This window comes from Littorina saxatilis, linkage group LG17 (assembly GCF_037325665.1).
Source record: "Littorina saxatilis isolate snail1 linkage group LG17, US_GU_Lsax_2.0, whole genome shotgun sequence".
NCBI lineage: Eukaryota > Metazoa > Mollusca > Gastropoda > Littorinimorpha > Littorinidae > Littorina > Littorina saxatilis.
This window is the reverse complement of record NC_090261.1, coordinates 53,102,420-53,120,034: the sequence shown is the minus strand read 5'-3', so window position 1 is coordinate 53,120,034 and position 17,615 is coordinate 53,102,420. Positions and strand designations below refer to the sequence as shown.

Genomic DNA, 17,615 nt, shown 5'->3' with positions numbered 1-17,615 from the left:
GAAATTGCTATTCACAACACAATGAGTCACGTTCACATAAAATTTGAGCCCGGTCACTTTTATAGTTTCCGAGAAAAGCCCAACGTTAAGTTGTGTGTTGCCGAACAGAAAAGGCTAGTTATCTCCCTTGTTTTTCTGATAACGTTCGTAAAAGGCTACAGATGTAAATACTTTGATGTAAAGAATAATCCTACAAAGTTTCAATCACATCCGATGAACTTTGTCAAAGATATAAAATGTCTAATTTTTCCTTTGACGCTGACCTGTGACCTTGAAAAAGGTCAAAGGTCAACGAAACCATCGTTAAAGTGTAGAGGTCATTGGAGGTCACGACTAAACAAAATATGAGCCCGATCGCTTTGATAGTTTCCGAGAAAAGTCCAACGTTAAGGTGGTGTCTACGGCCGGCCGGCCGGACGGCCGGCCGGCCGGACAGCCGGCCGGACAGACTAACACTGACCGATTACATAGTCACTTTTTCTCAAGTGACTCAAAAAGCCCAAGCTCCAGTAGACCAGTAGCTTAGTTGGTAGAGCGCAGGACTTGTGATCCACGGAACGTGGGTTCCAACCAGAACGGACACGAGTCAGCTTTATGTGCAGACGCAGAGACTGTATCAATGTCAGACCTGTTTACCCCCATAAGTGTTTTGGAGTAATGCTCAGCCCCCAAAATAGTAATCCTGGCACAAAAATAGTAATCCTCCAGCATTCGTCGCCAATTACAACGCACATGACAACTGTGTCTGCGAAACGCAATCATGCACCTATATCCATCATTCACAAACAAAACACATCAGTCAGTTTTTGTAGTCATCATAATTTCAAAGAAGATCACATCAAAAGCACATGCATCACCGATTCTTTTTTCTTTTGCTCGTAGTAGGCCTTTTTCAGTGTGTCAAGCGCTTCTCTACGTACTGTACTTGCGCTTGCCGAATGAGTGAGGGCGAGACTTCACCACTAGAAGGCTCTCCAGCGTCTCATCAGACAGACATGATCTCTGGTCAGTCCTGTGCTTTTTCACCCCATTTTGCCATTGAAAAAAACAATGCCAAACATGTGAATTAATAAAAAAAATATATATATATATATATTTTTTATTTTTTTATTTTATACATTTTTTTTATTTATGAAAATCGTAGTCTTGACACGGATAGCGGAATGGCGTATTTTTTGCAGAAAATCGTAATAAATTACGCCAAAATCGTAAGGGTAAACAGGTCTGCAATGTTCAAACCTTAATGGCGCGCAAAAGGCCTTAGTCGTTCTGCCAGAAGTGCAGGTGGCTGATATTACACCCAAACACACACACGCATGGGTAGCGCGAGTCTGTTCCTGCTGGCTTTCCACTGGGAGATAATTACCTAAACTGAAAATCGTCTAAGATAATAGCTTTAGACTTTTATGGAACGTTTTTTTTTTTATTGAAACCAGATGTGGCTACAATTGGGGACTTTGATCTTGCTCTAGTAACTATTTCTTACTCCATCAAATTCTAGAAAGACTTACGCATTCAAGTAAACATTGCTGTCAATAGAGTTAAGTTCTCAAGAATCAAGAAACAAGGAAGGTTAGTTTCAGGAACGTTTACTCATAGAGAAAACGACACATTCGCCAGTACATCTATCTAGTGGTCTATGAAATAAAGGGACAAACAAATAATAATCATATATTGAACAGAAAATGAACTAAGCTCTTCTTCTTCAGCGTTCCAGAATTGTCTGGTTACGTGTGAGCTCGTTTGCCCATTTGGGTTCCCCACACTATACTCTGAGAGCATAGTCAGCTCACTCCACTTTCGTTGAGTATGCATGCTGGGTATTTTCATGTTTCCATAACCCACCGAACTCCGACATGGATTACAGGATCTTTTCCGTGCGCACTTGGTCTTGTGCTTGCGTGTACACACGACGGGGGTTAAGTCACTAGCTGGTCTGCACATAAGTTGACCTGGGAGAACGGAACAATCTCCACTCTTAACCCACCAGGCGGCAGCGACCGGGATTCGAACTCACGACCTCCCGATTAGGAGGCCGACGTCTTACCACCACGCCACTGCGCCCGTGAACTAAGCTCACTTATGCATTGTTTCTTCAATCTCAAGTTGACAACAGTCCAGTGGAATCACAGTTGAAAAAGTTTCTATGGAAACCTCTCATTAAATTCTCTTTAACAGTACCAAGTTCTACTATGTGTGAGTATGTGTGTGCACAGACTTGAAGTTAACAGCACATGGTGTTACCTGCTCTGGTTGAAGGTATGTATGGAGACTTTGATCTGACTGTATTTTCGCAGTAGCTTGGTCGTGTCTTCGTCGGTGTTGAAAGAGTTCATCAAAACCAGCGGCACATCAACTCCATACTGCTTGTTCAGATGCTGCACACGGAAAATGTATTCACTTACATTTATTCTTCAAGACCAGAGTGATATCAACACTGAATGTCTTGTTCAGATGCTGCACGTAGGAAAATGTTTCAACTCTACAAGGCATATCGACATCGTATATCTTGTTCAGAACAGATGCTACACATGCACAATGTATCGACTTACTTACTTAATGTATTCTATAAGACTAGAGGCACATCAACACAGTAAATCTTGTTCAAGTGCTGCACACACATAAATAAAATTCTCTGGCTGTTGTTTATAATTATTTGTGTATGCTTTGTTATATACATAAAGTTAATGAAGTCATTTTAAGTAAATTACATTGAAATGATGTACAGAAAGCATTAAAGCAAGCAATTTCTTGGAAATCAGATACTTCAAGATCATAAAATGGAACAGCTGGTTTTCCCATAAATCATCCAAAGCCTTATTACTTCCACTATACAAATCATACATAAAAACAAACAAACAAGTGAAGGTAAATGCACACAGTACAGAACACAAAAAGACACACACACACACACATCTACACAGCCACCCCCCCCCCCCCCCGCCCCCCTCACAAATGACCCTTCCCCCTCTCCCAAAGCGCCACACAGAACACAGCTCACCTCTATCTGCTGCACGTTGAGGTCGAGGAAGGTCAGCTCGTTTCGCACACAGATGGCGCTCTTGGGTCCCGTGCAACCCATGCCGGTGCCCAGGCCTCCGTTCAGCTTGACCACCACCAGCTTGGACAGCAGGTCTTTGGCCTTCTCGCTGGACGGGTCCGGCAGTGTGCTGTAGTTCCTCACCTGTAATGGTAGACAGGTAAAGGTAAGGTGAGGTGAGGTGATGGGTGGTTGAGGCGAGGTGAGGTAGGGAGGTGAGGTGAGGTGAGGTATGGTAGGTTGAGGCAAGGTGAGGTAGTGTGGTGAGGTGAAGTGAGGTAGTGTGGTGTGGTGAGGTGAGGCGAGGTGGAGTGAGGTGTGGTAGGTTGAGGCAAAGTGAGGTAGTGTGGTGAGGCAAAGTGAGGTAGTGTGGTGAGGTGAAGTGAGGTAGTGTGGTGTGGTGAGGTGAGGCGAGGTGGAGTGAGGTGTGGTAGGTTGAGGCAAAGTGAGGTAGTGTGGTGAGGCAAAGTGAGGTAGTGTGGTGAGGCAAAGTGAGGTAGTGTGGTGAGGTGAAGTGAGGTAGTGTGGTGTGGTGAGGTGAGGCGAGGTAGAGTGAGGTGTGGTAGGTTGAGGCAAAGTGAGGTAGTGTGGTGAGGCAAAGTGAGGTAGTGTGGTGAGGTGAAGTGAGGTAGTGTGGTGTGGTGAGGTGAGGCGAGGTGGAGTGAGGTGTGGTAGGTTGAGGCAAAGTGAGGTAGTGTGGTGAGGCAAAGTGAGGTAGTGTGGTGAGGTGAAGTGAGGTAGTGTGGTGTGGTGAGGTGAGGCGAGGTAGAGTGAGGTGTGGTAGGTTGAGGCAAAGTGAGGTAGTGTGGTGAGGCAAAGTGAGGTAGTGTGGTGTGGTGAGGCGAGGTAGAGTGAGGTGTGGTAGGTTGAGGCAAGGTGAGGTAGTGTGGTGAGGTGAGGTGAGGTAGTGTGGTGTGGTGAGGTGAGGTGAGGTAGAGTGAGGTGTGGTAGGTTGAGGCAAAGTGAGGTAGTGTGGTGAGGTGAAGTGAGGTAGTGTGGTGAGGTGAAGTGAGGTGAGGTAGAGTGAGGTGTGGTAGGTTGAGGCAAAGTGAGGTAGTGTGGTGAGGCAAAGTGAGGTAGTGTGGTGAGGTGAAGTGAGGTAGTGTGGTGTGGTGAGGTAGAGTGAGGTGTGGTAGGTTGAGGCAAGGTGAGGTAGTGTGGTGTGGTGAGGTGAGGCGAGGTAGGGTGAGGTGTGGTGAGGTTGAGTGTGGTGAGGTGAAGTGAGGTAGTGTGGTGTTGTGAAGTGAGGTAGTGTGGTGTGGTGAGGTGAGGTGAGGTAGAGTGAGGTGTGGTAGGTTGAGGCAAAGTGAGGTTGAGTGTGGTGAGGTGAGGTAGAGTGAGGTGTGGTGAGGTTCAGTGTGGTGAGGTGAAGTGAGGTAGTGTGGTGTTGTGAAGTGAGGTAGTGTGGTGTGGTGAGGTGAGGTGAGGTAGAGTGAGGTGTGGTAGGTTGAGGCAAGGTGAGGTCGAGTGTGGTGAGGTGAAGTGAGGTAGTGTGGTGAGGTGAAGTGAGGTAGTGTAGTGAGGTGAAGTGAGGTCGAGTGTGGTGAGGCGAGTAGAGGTGAGGGAAGATAAGGTGAGATCCAGTGAGGTGAGTTGAGGCGATGAGGCGATGTGAGGTAAGATGAGTTGAGGTTAGGTGGTGAGATGATAATAAATGACTTTTCTACAGGGCTAGTCCCTATAACAGCTCTGCGAGCTTTACAATTCCAATACAAGAGACATTATTCATTTTTTTCAAATGCAACCTTAACTAACATAGCATGATGTGATGTGAGATGGGATGAGGTGAGGTGAAGTGAGGTAAGGTGAGGTAAGAAAAGATAAAAGATACTTTTCTTCCTGTGTAATTGTAAAAAGAATATAGCATTATAGGACACCCTCTACTGTGTGCTGTCAGTTAAACCCAAATGAAAGGTCATTTGTAATGGAGCAACACTTTTAGCTGGTCTCACTTGTGCCCTTTGTTGGTCTGTTAACAACTAAACCCAAATAAACAGACATTTGTATTGAAACCACAATTTTGGGCTGGTCTCTTATATTATGTCCTCTTGTGACATGACTCTATTCTACAACAAAAAGTCCATGTTGTATGTGGATGGTCCATACCTGAAGAAAGCGTTTGATCAAAATAGCACTACCATGGCAGGAGAGTACAAATGTCATCACTGAACAAATCCAAAGTACTCACAGCTTCGTCTTGCAGAAGTCTGATCTTGTCCCATTCCAAGGCTGTTCCCGACTCCCGCAAAAAGCGTGCAAAAAGGGTCTCAAAGTTCTCAAACTCTTGCTTTGCTTTCTGCAAAAAACACTGACCAGTAACATCTGGTTAACATTTAAAAAAAATTCTTTGGCCAAAGGTCATCACAAATAAATGGAGAAAAAAACAAAACAAAAAACTGTCAATGTACAAAAAGAGTCCAATACAATTTTTTTGTTTAAATTTATAAAGCATGCACACACACACAAATTGCAGCAAAAAAAGTATGACAGTTCAGTTCAAAAATGAACACTTCAGTTTTCTTTTCTCAAGAAGTATTTTGAAGTGACGTCTGACAAATAGACTTGCAAAGATGCTATAGTAGAAAACTTGAGGTAAAAGAGAAGAAAAAAACAGAAGAAAATTTAATTAAAATAAGCTGCCTTGAAAAGTTTGTAAGTGAATTTTTCTAAGACCGCTGAATATTTCAGTGAATTGCAAACTTGAAGACGAGCAACAAGGGCCAGAGCGTTTCACCAGACACCTACTTGATGCACCCCTTCCGGTGCAGTGGTGCATAGTTTCTGCAGTTCCTTGTTCATGGCTAACTGGGCATCTCTTCGGGTCAGTTCTTGAAACTCAATGTCACTTGGGGTCCGTTTGTGACCCTTCACAAATGCAGACTGCAACGGTAAAAATGACAAAATAACTAAACAAGGTTTAAAACGTTGAAACGCAACCCAAAGAAAGTCTAAACACGGCAGTGTGAAGCATGTTGCCCCGCTATTTCTGATTGTACACCTAGTTTTAAGCATACATACACATCTGAGTTTTAACACTAACAGTATAACAATAAATTGTACTTTATTCGCCCTCAGAATTACTTAGGAAATTAACATGCAGCTCGACCTCTGTATCAATTACAGCAGCTAGATATTAGTCACCAAGGTTAAAACAGATGTTTGTACTGCCATTCAGTGAACGAGTATAGTATGTTGGTTATGTTTGGTCATAGTATGTTTGCTTATGTTTGGTCGTTATCTTTGCCTGTGCATGTATTGTATGCTTGGTCGTTTTCTTTGCCTGTGCATGTATAGTTTGTTGGTTATGTTTGGTCGGTTTCTTTGCCTGTGCGTGTATAGTATGCTTGGTCGATGTATGTATTGTAAAGCGCTAAGAGTAGAATTTTCTCTAGAATAGCGCTATAAAAGTTTGCATTATTATTATTATTAACACACCATCAGGAAAATTACACAAACTCATGATACACTGTGGACATTTCAGATGAGAAGATCTGAGCAAACATAAAACAAAAGAACTGGACAATTTGTTGTTTACAACCATTTCTGACTGCACAGATTTTCATTTACAGTGTGATGTAGATGCATTTAGTTCCAAATATCCAGTGCACTGTGTTACCTGCACTTAATGTCCTCTGAAGTTAATCAGAATTAACACACTAATCATGAGAACTTGCCTGCAATATTTAGCAAAAGTCAAGCAGCTACTGAATTATGCATGCGTGCATTTACACATGTCTACAAACCAATTCGAAGTACAGTAAATTAACATAACAGATCATTAATATTTAAGTCTCACACTGTGAAACTGCAATTATCAAAAGAGATCCACACCTGAGACTTATCTATCTCATAAAAAAAAGCTCCAGCAGGGGCAGACAAAAAACACAAAATGGCCCTACAAGCAATACAAATAGAGACGGACTGATCTTAACTAATACATAAGGATAGAAGTTAAACCTAGTCTTACAACCTGTCCTCGAGAGAGAGCACAGACAATGTTCAGAAAATAACTGTCAGGTTTTTAGGGGTTTGTGGAAGAGTTGCAAATAAACCCATGTCCATGACACTGACAGTGAAATCATGCAAACAACATCCCAGGGAAAATTAGCTTGGATCTGTGTTTTCTGCACTGATCGCTCAATATAAGCCTATTTCATTTGAAAGTAAGCACATCAGAGCTCACTATATTGTTCACAATACAGAAGAAAACAGGCACATGTCTCTTCACTTTAAGTAGAAAAAGTTATCTATTTTTTCAAAGCGCAATCATTGTTGGGACTGACCATACACTAAAACACATGCTCATACTTGAAAACCAGCATTGTAAGAACTTGACTGCAAGCATCTTCCATGTCAAACCAAACTGTGTTATATGAGATAGTACTTACTGGAAAAGACTGGCAACAATAACATTTGAGCATTCCTAATTCAAGAGCTTGCATCTTTTAGAACAAGCATTTGTGAATAGTAAGATTTCATTGAATTGTTGTGAGTAAACAAGACAAAAGACCTGTTTTATAATTTATCTAAAGCAGCCTTTGAATAATAGTGGTGCCAGGTCTTTTTTAAAATGTGTCTGAAATGCTGACATATCAACCAGCCAATTATTCTGTACAAAATATGAAAAGGAGGAAATGCAATGAAATGATTATTGTATTGATGTATCAAAATTAAAAATCTTTGCCTTAAACTCTCTGACTAATGCCAAGGTAAATTGACAGCTTTAATATAATGAGATAATAACTAAAGGACCATAGTCTGATCAAATTATCTGAATTCCAGGCTTCATGCATATAATATATCCCCACAGACTGATGTCCGTGTGAATGAAAACAGCAATTAACAATCAAACAGCTGAATAATAAACAAAGAAATAAACTGTATAACACTAAATCATGGTAACGAGCGTCCAAACATGACAACGATTCTGGCCAAATAAAACTAGAAAACGACTGTCCAAATCCGTGAAGTATATATAAGTACAACATACACACTGACACTTGTATACGATACATTTCTGCACCTTATTCCCACAGGTTGTCTTTACCTGCAGACAACATAAATTCATCCGTAATGAGGCTCAGAACCACATGTATCAAACCACCGCATGATGGTAGCAGCAAATTGTGGGGTCCCTCTAATGACAGGGGCTACAGTGATGGCGCTAGTATTTTTTCAAACCGGTGTCACGAACTGAAAACTCTGCCTGAACAATCCCTCTCAATGCGCATGCGCTAACATGGGGAGATTAATCAGGTCGTGAACAACCTAACCCTAACCCTTACCCTATCCCTAACCCTAACACATGGTTCGTTCGGTCAAAGGGTCGCATTTTTTAAGTCCAAGATTGGCGCATGCGCATTGACCACAATGAGAGGGATTGTTCAGCAGAGGTTTCAGTTCGTGACACCGGTACGCAAAGTTTTATGATGCAAACAGTCCAGAAAAAAACCAGTAGGCTGGTCATTGGAACCAGTAAGAGTCCAACTCAGAGTACTTGTTGTTTTACCAGCGCAAAAAAAAACGTAGTTCTAAAAATCAACCGGTAGGTCATACCGGCAGCCAATTTTGTTCCGGTATTTTCTCATTTCAACCGGTAAAATACCGGTAATGACCGGTTACCGCCAATACTGGGCTATCTTCTGTTGTCCCGTATTATCTCTACCAAAATATAGCTTCTTCTCGCAAAGCATCTGCACACGTGCCTCTGTGCTGTGTTTGTGTGGCTGCTTTCGTATGTCAGTGCATGGTGAGTGCGTTCACTGCCTTGAGGATTTATTTTATCTCTTCTTTTCAACACCATTCATACAAATCATTTTTTACAGAAGGTTTAAAGAAATATTAGGAGTTTGTTGTAATTGTTTAGTAGCCACAAGAAGTGGTTAGCATAGACTCAATCCTGTTGTTTGTGTGTCTCTGTGTGAGTGTATGGGGGAGGGGGTGGGTGTGGTCACCCCTCCCGTGACCGGCCACCTGCAATGTATGGACAGTTTTGCTATGGCCCAAGGGTGTCCCTTCATGAGAGGGACAGAGTGCTGTATGTCATGACCTGCAATTTAGGGACACTTTTGGCTGGTTCCAAAAGTGTCTTTTCATCTAAGGTACTACTGTACTTTAGAAGGCTTCTCCTTTTTAAATGAGTTGTTCAAATTGTTTGATGTTGTTGTTTTTATAACGAGTTTTAACCATACATAAACAAACAATATAACAAACTGAGATACTCCCCAGCCATAACCTGAGCGACATGACCGGCTACTAAACAAAGCTGAAGGTTACTCCCCATGAAAGACACAGGCCTGGGAATGAGTAAAAGTGGTTTGGGCGTACTGACGGGAAAATTTTGCGTTTTAAGCATTTTTAAGGGCACACGGAGGCTCTTTTCTTTCACAATTAGAAAAGGACTTCGTCGTATTTACGACGAAAGGTGAATCATTCCCAGGCCTAAAGACATCTATTCTGGAGAAGAAGAAGAAGACTGAAGAATGTACTGTAACAACAAAAACAGCAGCCTCAGTAGCACATAAGGTAAGGAGGGAAAAGAAGGAGGAAGGAAAGGCATTTTTTCAGTCCTTCGCTGTTCACTGGCTGCTTTTCATTTGTGAACAGAGAGGTGCTTGTATGTGGTAAACATTGTAATATTGATACCAGAGAGGTTGGTGAAAATGGATGCAGTCAGTCAATATGACTTGTGTATTTCCCCTGCCAGCACAATTGTATTTTAGTGCGGGTCCTACCCTTTCCTATGCCTTATAATTAGTTACCACACAGAGCAATGGTACTAGACGCATCGACAATGGTTTCATGTTCTTCCAACTCTTGTCTGTGCAGTGATGTATGTAATAAAAGAGGCAGTCGGACAATAGCCATGCACCCCTTTCTCCATTGGACTGCTGTTTACAACACTTGAAAGTCTCATCTGTGCCCTGTGCCATTGTCAACTCTGTAACAAGAAGGGCAAAGCCCATACGACTCACATGCTTGACCTTGACCTTTACGTGACCTTGACCTTCAGGGTCAAGGTCAAATAACTAAACCTAGCAATGACATCATACACTAAGAACTGCTTTACACATTTTTCCTACCAAAATACATGTGACCTTGACCCAAGGTCAAGGTCATCCAAGGTCATGCAACACAAAGCTGTTAATTCAAGACATAGGAAGTACAATGGTACATTGGCTCTTTCTACCATGAGATATGGTCACCTTTAGTGGTTCACTACCTTATTTTGGTCACATTTCATTAGGGTCAAAGTGACCTTGACCTTGATCATATGTGACCAAATGTGTCTCATGATGAAAGCATAACATGTGCCCCACATAATGTTTAAGTTTGAAACAGTTATCTTCCATAGTTCAGGGTCAAGGTCACTTCAAAATATGTATACAATCCAACTTTGAAGAGCTCCTGTGACCTTGACCTTGAAGCAAGGTAAACCAAACTGGTATCAAAAGATGGGGCTTACTTTGCCCTATATATCATATGTAGGTGAGGTATTCAATCTCAAAAACTTCAGAGAAAATGTGAAAAATGTGAAAAATAGCTGTTTTTTAGGCAACATTTATGGCCCCTGCGACCTTGACCTTGAAGCAAGGTCAAGATGCTATGTATGTTTTTTGGGGCCTTGTCATCATACACCATCTTGCCAAATTTGGTACTGATAGACTGAATAGTGTCCAAGAAATATCCAACGTTAAAGTTTTCCGGACGGACGGATCCGGACGTCCGGACGGACGGACGGACGGACGGACGACTCGGGTGAGTACATAGACTCACTTTTGCTTCGCATGTGAGTCAAAAATAGCTGTTTTTTAGACAACATTTATGGCCCCTGCGACCTTGAAGCAAGGTCAAGATGCTATGTATGTTTTTTGGGGCCTTGTCATCATACACCATCTTGCCAAATTTGGTACTGATAGACTGAATAGTGTCCAAGAAATATCCAACGTTAAAGTTTTCCGGACGGACGTCCGGACGGACGGGGGGGACGGACGGACGGACGACTCGGGTGAGTACATAGACTCACTTTTGCTTTGCATGTGAGTCAAAAATGACAAAACTTGTCTTGAAACTCAAAACAGCACCGTGTCAGTATATTAGTATGGCTCAGCTCACATTTGAAACCACCATTTGACAGCCAAGTCATTAACAAGTGGGTTGATATTCGCCAGGTAAAAGGTGAGTCGCTTTGGCAAGGTAGCGTTAAAAAATAGTACTTCTTTTTAAATAAACACCCACAATAACAATAACTTTACTTTGTTTGCTGCCTTTTCTACAAATCACCCCACAGACCGGAGTAAGATGAACATGATGCTACTGCGCCTCTCTCTCCTTGCCTTACATAGGAAAAAAAGTATCTCTCTCATACTCTCTGAAGCAGCAGAGAATAAAACTATGCAAATGCTTATTTCACAGGTCTCAGAACTTGCCTCCCCTCCACCTGTACTGATGCATAGCGGACAAGGACAGTCTGAGGATAAGGCACCAACACACATAGAAGCAAGAATGCACGCACACACACCCATGCAAACACACATACACACAAACATCCACACACACACCATTAGTTGTGAACTCCAGATTAAAGACAAACAGAAAGAAGAAAATTACCAGTGTCTCATCCTGTACAAAAAGGTACTTCTTTCTCTCGAGGTGTTCATGTATGTCTGGATCCCCCATTGTTTTGATCAATTAATAAAGTTCAGTAATTTGAATCTCACACCTGTGTTTTCCAGTCTCTGCTTTACTGACACACCTCTATATCAAGACTATTAATATCAAGAGAATTATGTTTACACGGCACTGTTTATACCGTATTGTTCAATAAATTGAGACGCACAAGAAGAATGTTCAACAATACTGCCAGTTCTCAGACACAAATCAGCAACTTTAGGTAGTCACATCAAGGCTTGAAGATATTTGAAGTAATCAGATCTGTTCACTGTCTCCAAAATGTTGATACAGGGCAATGTACAATTCGTACAAATCCTTGCACAAATCTGCATAATGTGTCGTGAAAAAAATAATCACTGAGTCTGATCAAATTCACTCAGCACAAAAACTGACAAAACAGCTTGAGAATAACAAACACCACTTGACGAAGACGATATTAATGGTAATCCCTTGTTGGAGGTACACAAAATCCTGAGATTTAGAGCCAACAAACTGACATAGCTGCTGACTGCTCAATTATGCATCGCCCCTAAGAAACGTAGACTTTTTCATTAAATAAGCTAGTATTGATGAACCAATCACACCTAATGGTACACCGCTTGTCAGCCAATCCTGAATCTTGACTGGGGCTTAACAGATGGGGAGATGTCCCACTCCCATAAAATCTAAATGTGTACCATCAACACTAAATGCTGCTCTCGCACTACCCAAGTTACATTGTACATGTTAAGCAACCCTGAACTAGCAAAGGTGGCGCAGGTAAGTTAAAGGTGTGGTATTAAACCAACCACAAAGCAAATAGTCATGCATATACATCGATCTGAATGCACACCGCAGACAAGAATTTCAAACCAGCCAAAAGTTTGTTTGAATAGGCATTAATCATGCAGATAGCTTTTCCCGCTTTTGTTATAAAGTTTTGCTTTTTGTTATAAAGTTTTCAAGTCACGTATGTTACTCTGTGTGCGTCGAGCGCACTTTTTAAAGTATGGATCAAGGGGCTGGGAAACTCGTGCATTCTTTCAAATAATCTACCATGGGTGTAGTTCATTGAAGGTCAGTTGGAAAAGGTTGAACTGAGCTTTATATTCTTTCAAATAATCTACCACGACTGTATTTCATTCACAACCAGTTCAAAAAGGTTACACTGAGTTGAAATTGAGGTAACATTCTTGAAGTAAATAAAAGCAGACAAAGGTGCAGTAAAGCTGACAACCCCCCCCCCCCCCCCCCCCCAGAGAAAAAAAAGGGATAAAAAGGGAAAGAGGCGTAACACCAAATATCCTGCATGGGGTCCACCCCCTTTCATAATCCCTTTTAAGCCCACTGAACACAAGTTATAAATACCACAATTGTTTCCGCTGAATGTTGATTGAGGATAGACCATCCTGCAAAGCTGAGGGGTAACGCCCCATGCACTGTGTTACCTACTGTCTATGAGACGAGTGCTTTTAAGCATGTTGAAATAACATCTTCTACAGGTAACCTCTCCCACTGGTACAAGCTGTCATTTATACATCTGAATAAACACCTGAGAATTCTAGAGTTGAACAATTGGATAAATTTAACTGCTTTAATTTCAATTGTCTTCTTGTCTCGTTCTTGTATTGGTGAGTACAGTATTCCTTTGTTTTTTAACTTTGTTCATCTTACCACAGTCACTTCGTTGTTTAGATTTTTCTTAAGACTAACAAATTTGTTCAACACATAATACTTTTTAATGTTGTTGACTTCAACCCTGCACATGTGACGTTTTTTAAGTTCAGTTGTCTTCTCCAGACTGAAATGTGTTCAACACAACAGCGACCATTTTTCAATGCGTCAAACTAATGTAAATCCTTCACATGTTTCAACTCCATTAACTCACTTACTCCGTCTAACAGACCACAGAGCTTCCCTTCCTGCAGAGGTTGTTGTTTGAAACATACCGTAACAGGTGAAAAGTGGATGCTTACATGCTGGTTATAATGTGAATGTTAACCTTTCTTTTCCTTTCTAAGAAAGAGGGGATGGTGAAATACCTTGACATTTTCGGGACTGGCTCATATGTCAACACCAGACCCTCACCCTCACACCTCCCCCCCCCCCCCCCCCCTGACTTTTCCACCAATCTCAACCTGCCTAGCTCTGTCTTTTCAAAATCAACATTGCTAAAAAGTTTTCCATGCATCGTTAAACCTTCTCCAAACATTGCACCACAGATAGCCATTTTTCCAGGCCCACTACTGTGAGGTACGTTATTTTTTCCAATTGTAGTCATCACTCACACAATGCTCCCATTTCCTGTTTGCCCCACACTTGTGAAAACTGTTTTAGACAGCAAACAAAACAAAACAAAGAGAAACAAGTCGCGTAAGGCGAAAATACAATATTTAGTCAAGTAGCTGTCGAACTCACAGAATGAAACTGAACGCAATGCCATTTTTCAGCAAGACCGTATACTCGTAGCATCGTCAGTCCACCGCTCATGGCAAAGGCAGTGAAATTGACAAGAAGAGCGGGGTAGTAGTTGCGCTAAGAAGGATAGCTTTCTGTACCTCTCTTTGTTTTAACTTTCTGAGCGTGTTTTTAATCCAAACATATCATATCTATATGTTTTTGGAATCAGGAACCGACAAAGAATAAGATGAAAGTGTTTTTAAATTGATTTGGACAATTTAATTTTGATAATAATTTTTATATATTTAATTTTCAGAGCTTGTTTTTAATCCAAATATAACATATTTATATGTTTTTGGAATCAGAAAATGATGGAGAATAAGATGAACGTAAATTTGGATCGTTTTATAAATTTTTTGTTTTTTGTTTACAATTTTCCGATTTTTAATGACCAAAGTCATTAATTAATTTTTAAGCCACCAAGCTGAAATGCAATACCGAAGTCCGGGCTTCGTCGAAGATTACTTGACCAAAATTTCAACCAATTTGGTTGAAAAATGAGGGCGTGACAGTGCCGCCTCAACTTTCACGAAAAGCCGGATATGACGTCATCAAAGACATTTATCAAAAAAATGAAAAAAACGTTCGGGGATTTCATACCCAGGAACTCTTATGTCAAATTTCATAAAGATCGGTCCAGTAGTTTAGTCTGAATCGCTCTACACACACACACAGACACACACACGCACACACACACGCACATACACCACGACCCTCGTTTCGATTCCCCCTCGATGTTAAAATATTTAGTCAAAACTTGACTAAATATAAAAAGAAGAAAAGGACACACAAAAATGACCATGTCCCTATGATAATCATTACTTTGTTGTTTCTTCTTTCATTTTTCTACACTTCTTATTTTGAAGACATTCAAGGAAACTTGTTCCTCCTCCTCTCTGCCTTCACGCCAGAAACATGTGTAAGTTTTGCAACCAATCATTTTATAACGCGTCACTGATGCAACAGAGTATATGGAAGTCTACTTTCAGCTCATTAAACTGCTTTATTAGTTACAGAACTTTGCGAAATTGTTAAATCCACAGTAATATCCTACTTACACACATCATAATGAACAACTTTTAAACTGTGTGAGCCCTGAATATTTTGAAGAGCTTTACAACCCAAAAGATATAAAAGAGGATATTTAACATCAAATTTTATTTGAGAAGAGTCATTATAATTTAGTCATCCCATGAAATTCACCTCAAAGAAAAAGAAACAAAATCGCCTGAAAATATTTTTGTCACCTGGTTACTCTGATGGTCAGAAAATAATGACGTGGTCGACATGAAATGTTGCTGATGTTGCTGAAGATGATGAAACACACAAACATCTTTGCTGAGCAGCCGCAAATCCATCACGACTCCTGCAGGACTTTAGTTCTTTTCATAAACTCTTCTACGAACTGAGTGAAAAGCTTTTCAAGCACACCCTGCTCACCCTAACAGCAAAACAACTGACTGGTCACGGCACAATAGTTTGCGGAGGAGGACAAACACTGAGCCATTCACTTCTTAAAGAAGAAAAAGAAGGCGAGCTTCTACCAGCTACTCCCGTTTTAAGTTTTTGAGTGATCTGTTACGCATTTGACCATGTAAAAACAAGATAAAGGTGTGAAGAAGACTCAGAAGCACATCATACTTTTAATTAATTTAAACAAAGACAGATTGAACATTCAACATTCCTTGACAGACCACATCCCGTAAACAAACTTTCCATTGTATGCTGTTTTCCAAAATACATGTAGCGAAACATATGCTGTTCAACCATCACATCAGCTTGTTGCATTGATCTTCTGCTTCAAACAGGGCAAATTAAATAACTAGTGTGTGTACTCCCTCCATAAATTTGTATCTAAACTTTCATGCAACAAACAACCAGTCGCTGAACAGGCAGCTGTTGGTTTCATTGAGCTGTGGATCTGCTGTGGGTACTTTGATGCTGTTTCAGAATCACAGTGTACAACGCCAGGTACACCTGTGCAGTATGAACAAATGAAATAAACTACAGGTACACAGTGGTTCGTCTCCTCTTGAAGACCATCACAAATCTTAGAAATATGTGACCCTCCACTACGAAATGAGACGCATGTCACCTCGCGCGGTTCTGCGCTAGGCTTAATATAAGTCCCGGGAGTGTTTGGTAACAGTGTGAGGGTCACCTTAGTCACAGGTTTATAACTCAAACAGTTTTCGCTCTTTTTTAAAACGGTTTTCACCACTGGATAGAGCACAAAACACTCTTTAGGAAAATGTAAAAATATGAAAATCCTGCAAAGGTGACATGTGACTCATTCCGTGGTGGAGGGTCACATATCAGATCTTAGAAGAGAGGGAGGCCTAAAAGGTGGGTACATTTCCACAAGTTATGAACAAAACCAAAACCAAAAAAAGCAAAACGGTCTTTAAGAAAAAGGTGTCTTACATTTGGCGAGTCTTAAAGGACGGTTCTACTGTACAGTTTCTTCTTCTTCTTCTTCTGCGTTCGTGGGCTGAAACTCCCACGTGCACTCGTGGTTTGCACGAGTGGAATTTTACGTGTATGACCGTTTTTACCCCGCCATTTAGGCAGCCATACGCCGCTTTCGGAGGAAGCATGCTGGGTATTTTCGTGTTTAATAACCCACCGAACTCTCACATGGATTACAGGATCTTTTTCGTGCGCACTTGGTCTTGTGCTTGTGCGTGTACACACGGGGGGGTGTTTGGACACCGAGGAGAGTCTGCACACAAAGTTGACTCTGAGAAATAAATCTCTCGCCGAACGTGGGGACGAACTCACGCTGACAGCGGCCAACTGGATACAAATCTAGCGCGCTACCGACTGAGCTACATCCCCGCCCCGTACAGTTTCATTTCCAGCTATGATAGTGGCTTTTATTTGTAAAAAAAATTCTGTTCATCTAGCAATTAGTTTGGGGATTATAGTGCAGCCTCACAGGCCAAATTCACAAGCTCAGTGCACATACACAGTGACCCACACACACAATTTGTTACAGACTATCCCACATACTTGAGAGAGATCTCCCATGCGATATATAAACCATCTCTTCACACATGGGTATATCATGGAAATGAGGCAGGGTCAAACTACAGTCTGGCAGGGACCTACTTTTTCACTGCTCATCATGTCAAAGACACTGAAACGAACTTCATTTCGAAACCTGTATATAAGACTTCACTTTCATTCAAGGGTATAAGTCAGTGTCAATGTGCATATGAAGCACAAAACTAAACCTTAAATGCCTGGAACGACAATGCTATTATGTAACAAAATGTTGTTCATGATGGAATCATTAAAGTGTATTTCTTTCTGAGGTTTGGTGGTACAATGTACATGTATATATAGAGAATACTACATGGCTTGCTGTGTCGTACCAGATTTACACGAGTTGTTTTTTAAAATATTGAACTGCAAGCGAAAGCGAGCTGTTCACTATTTGAAAAAGCAACGAGTGTAAATC

The 17,615-nt window shown here is 41.3% G+C and overlaps 1 protein-coding gene across 8 annotated transcripts in view; it reads right to left on the bottom strand.

Moving 5' to 3' along the window:
* LOC138953934 (UTP--glucose-1-phosphate uridylyltransferase-like) overlaps positions 1-17,615 on the bottom strand; it is a 46,255-nt gene that overhangs the window by 17,663 nt on the left and 10,977 nt on the right. For 4 of the 8 annotated variants that reach the window (XM_070325940.1, XM_070325941.1, XM_070325943.1 and 1 more), the window contains 4 exons: positions 5,786-5,920; positions 5,229-5,336; positions 3,002-3,184; positions 2,245-2,378 (listed from right to left, as the gene is read on the bottom strand). In XM_070325940.1, the coding sequence (XP_070182041.1) occupies positions 2,245-2,378; positions 3,002-3,184; positions 5,229-5,336; positions 5,786-5,920 (560 nt within the window). Of the gene's footprint in view, positions 1-2,244; positions 2,379-3,001; positions 3,185-5,228; positions 5,337-5,785; positions 5,921-8,030; positions 8,088-11,650; positions 12,239-15,399; positions 15,537-17,615 lie in introns of those variants that run through there. The other 4 variants (XM_070325937.1, XM_070325939.1, XM_070325936.1 and 1 more) reach the window with 3 other exon arrangements.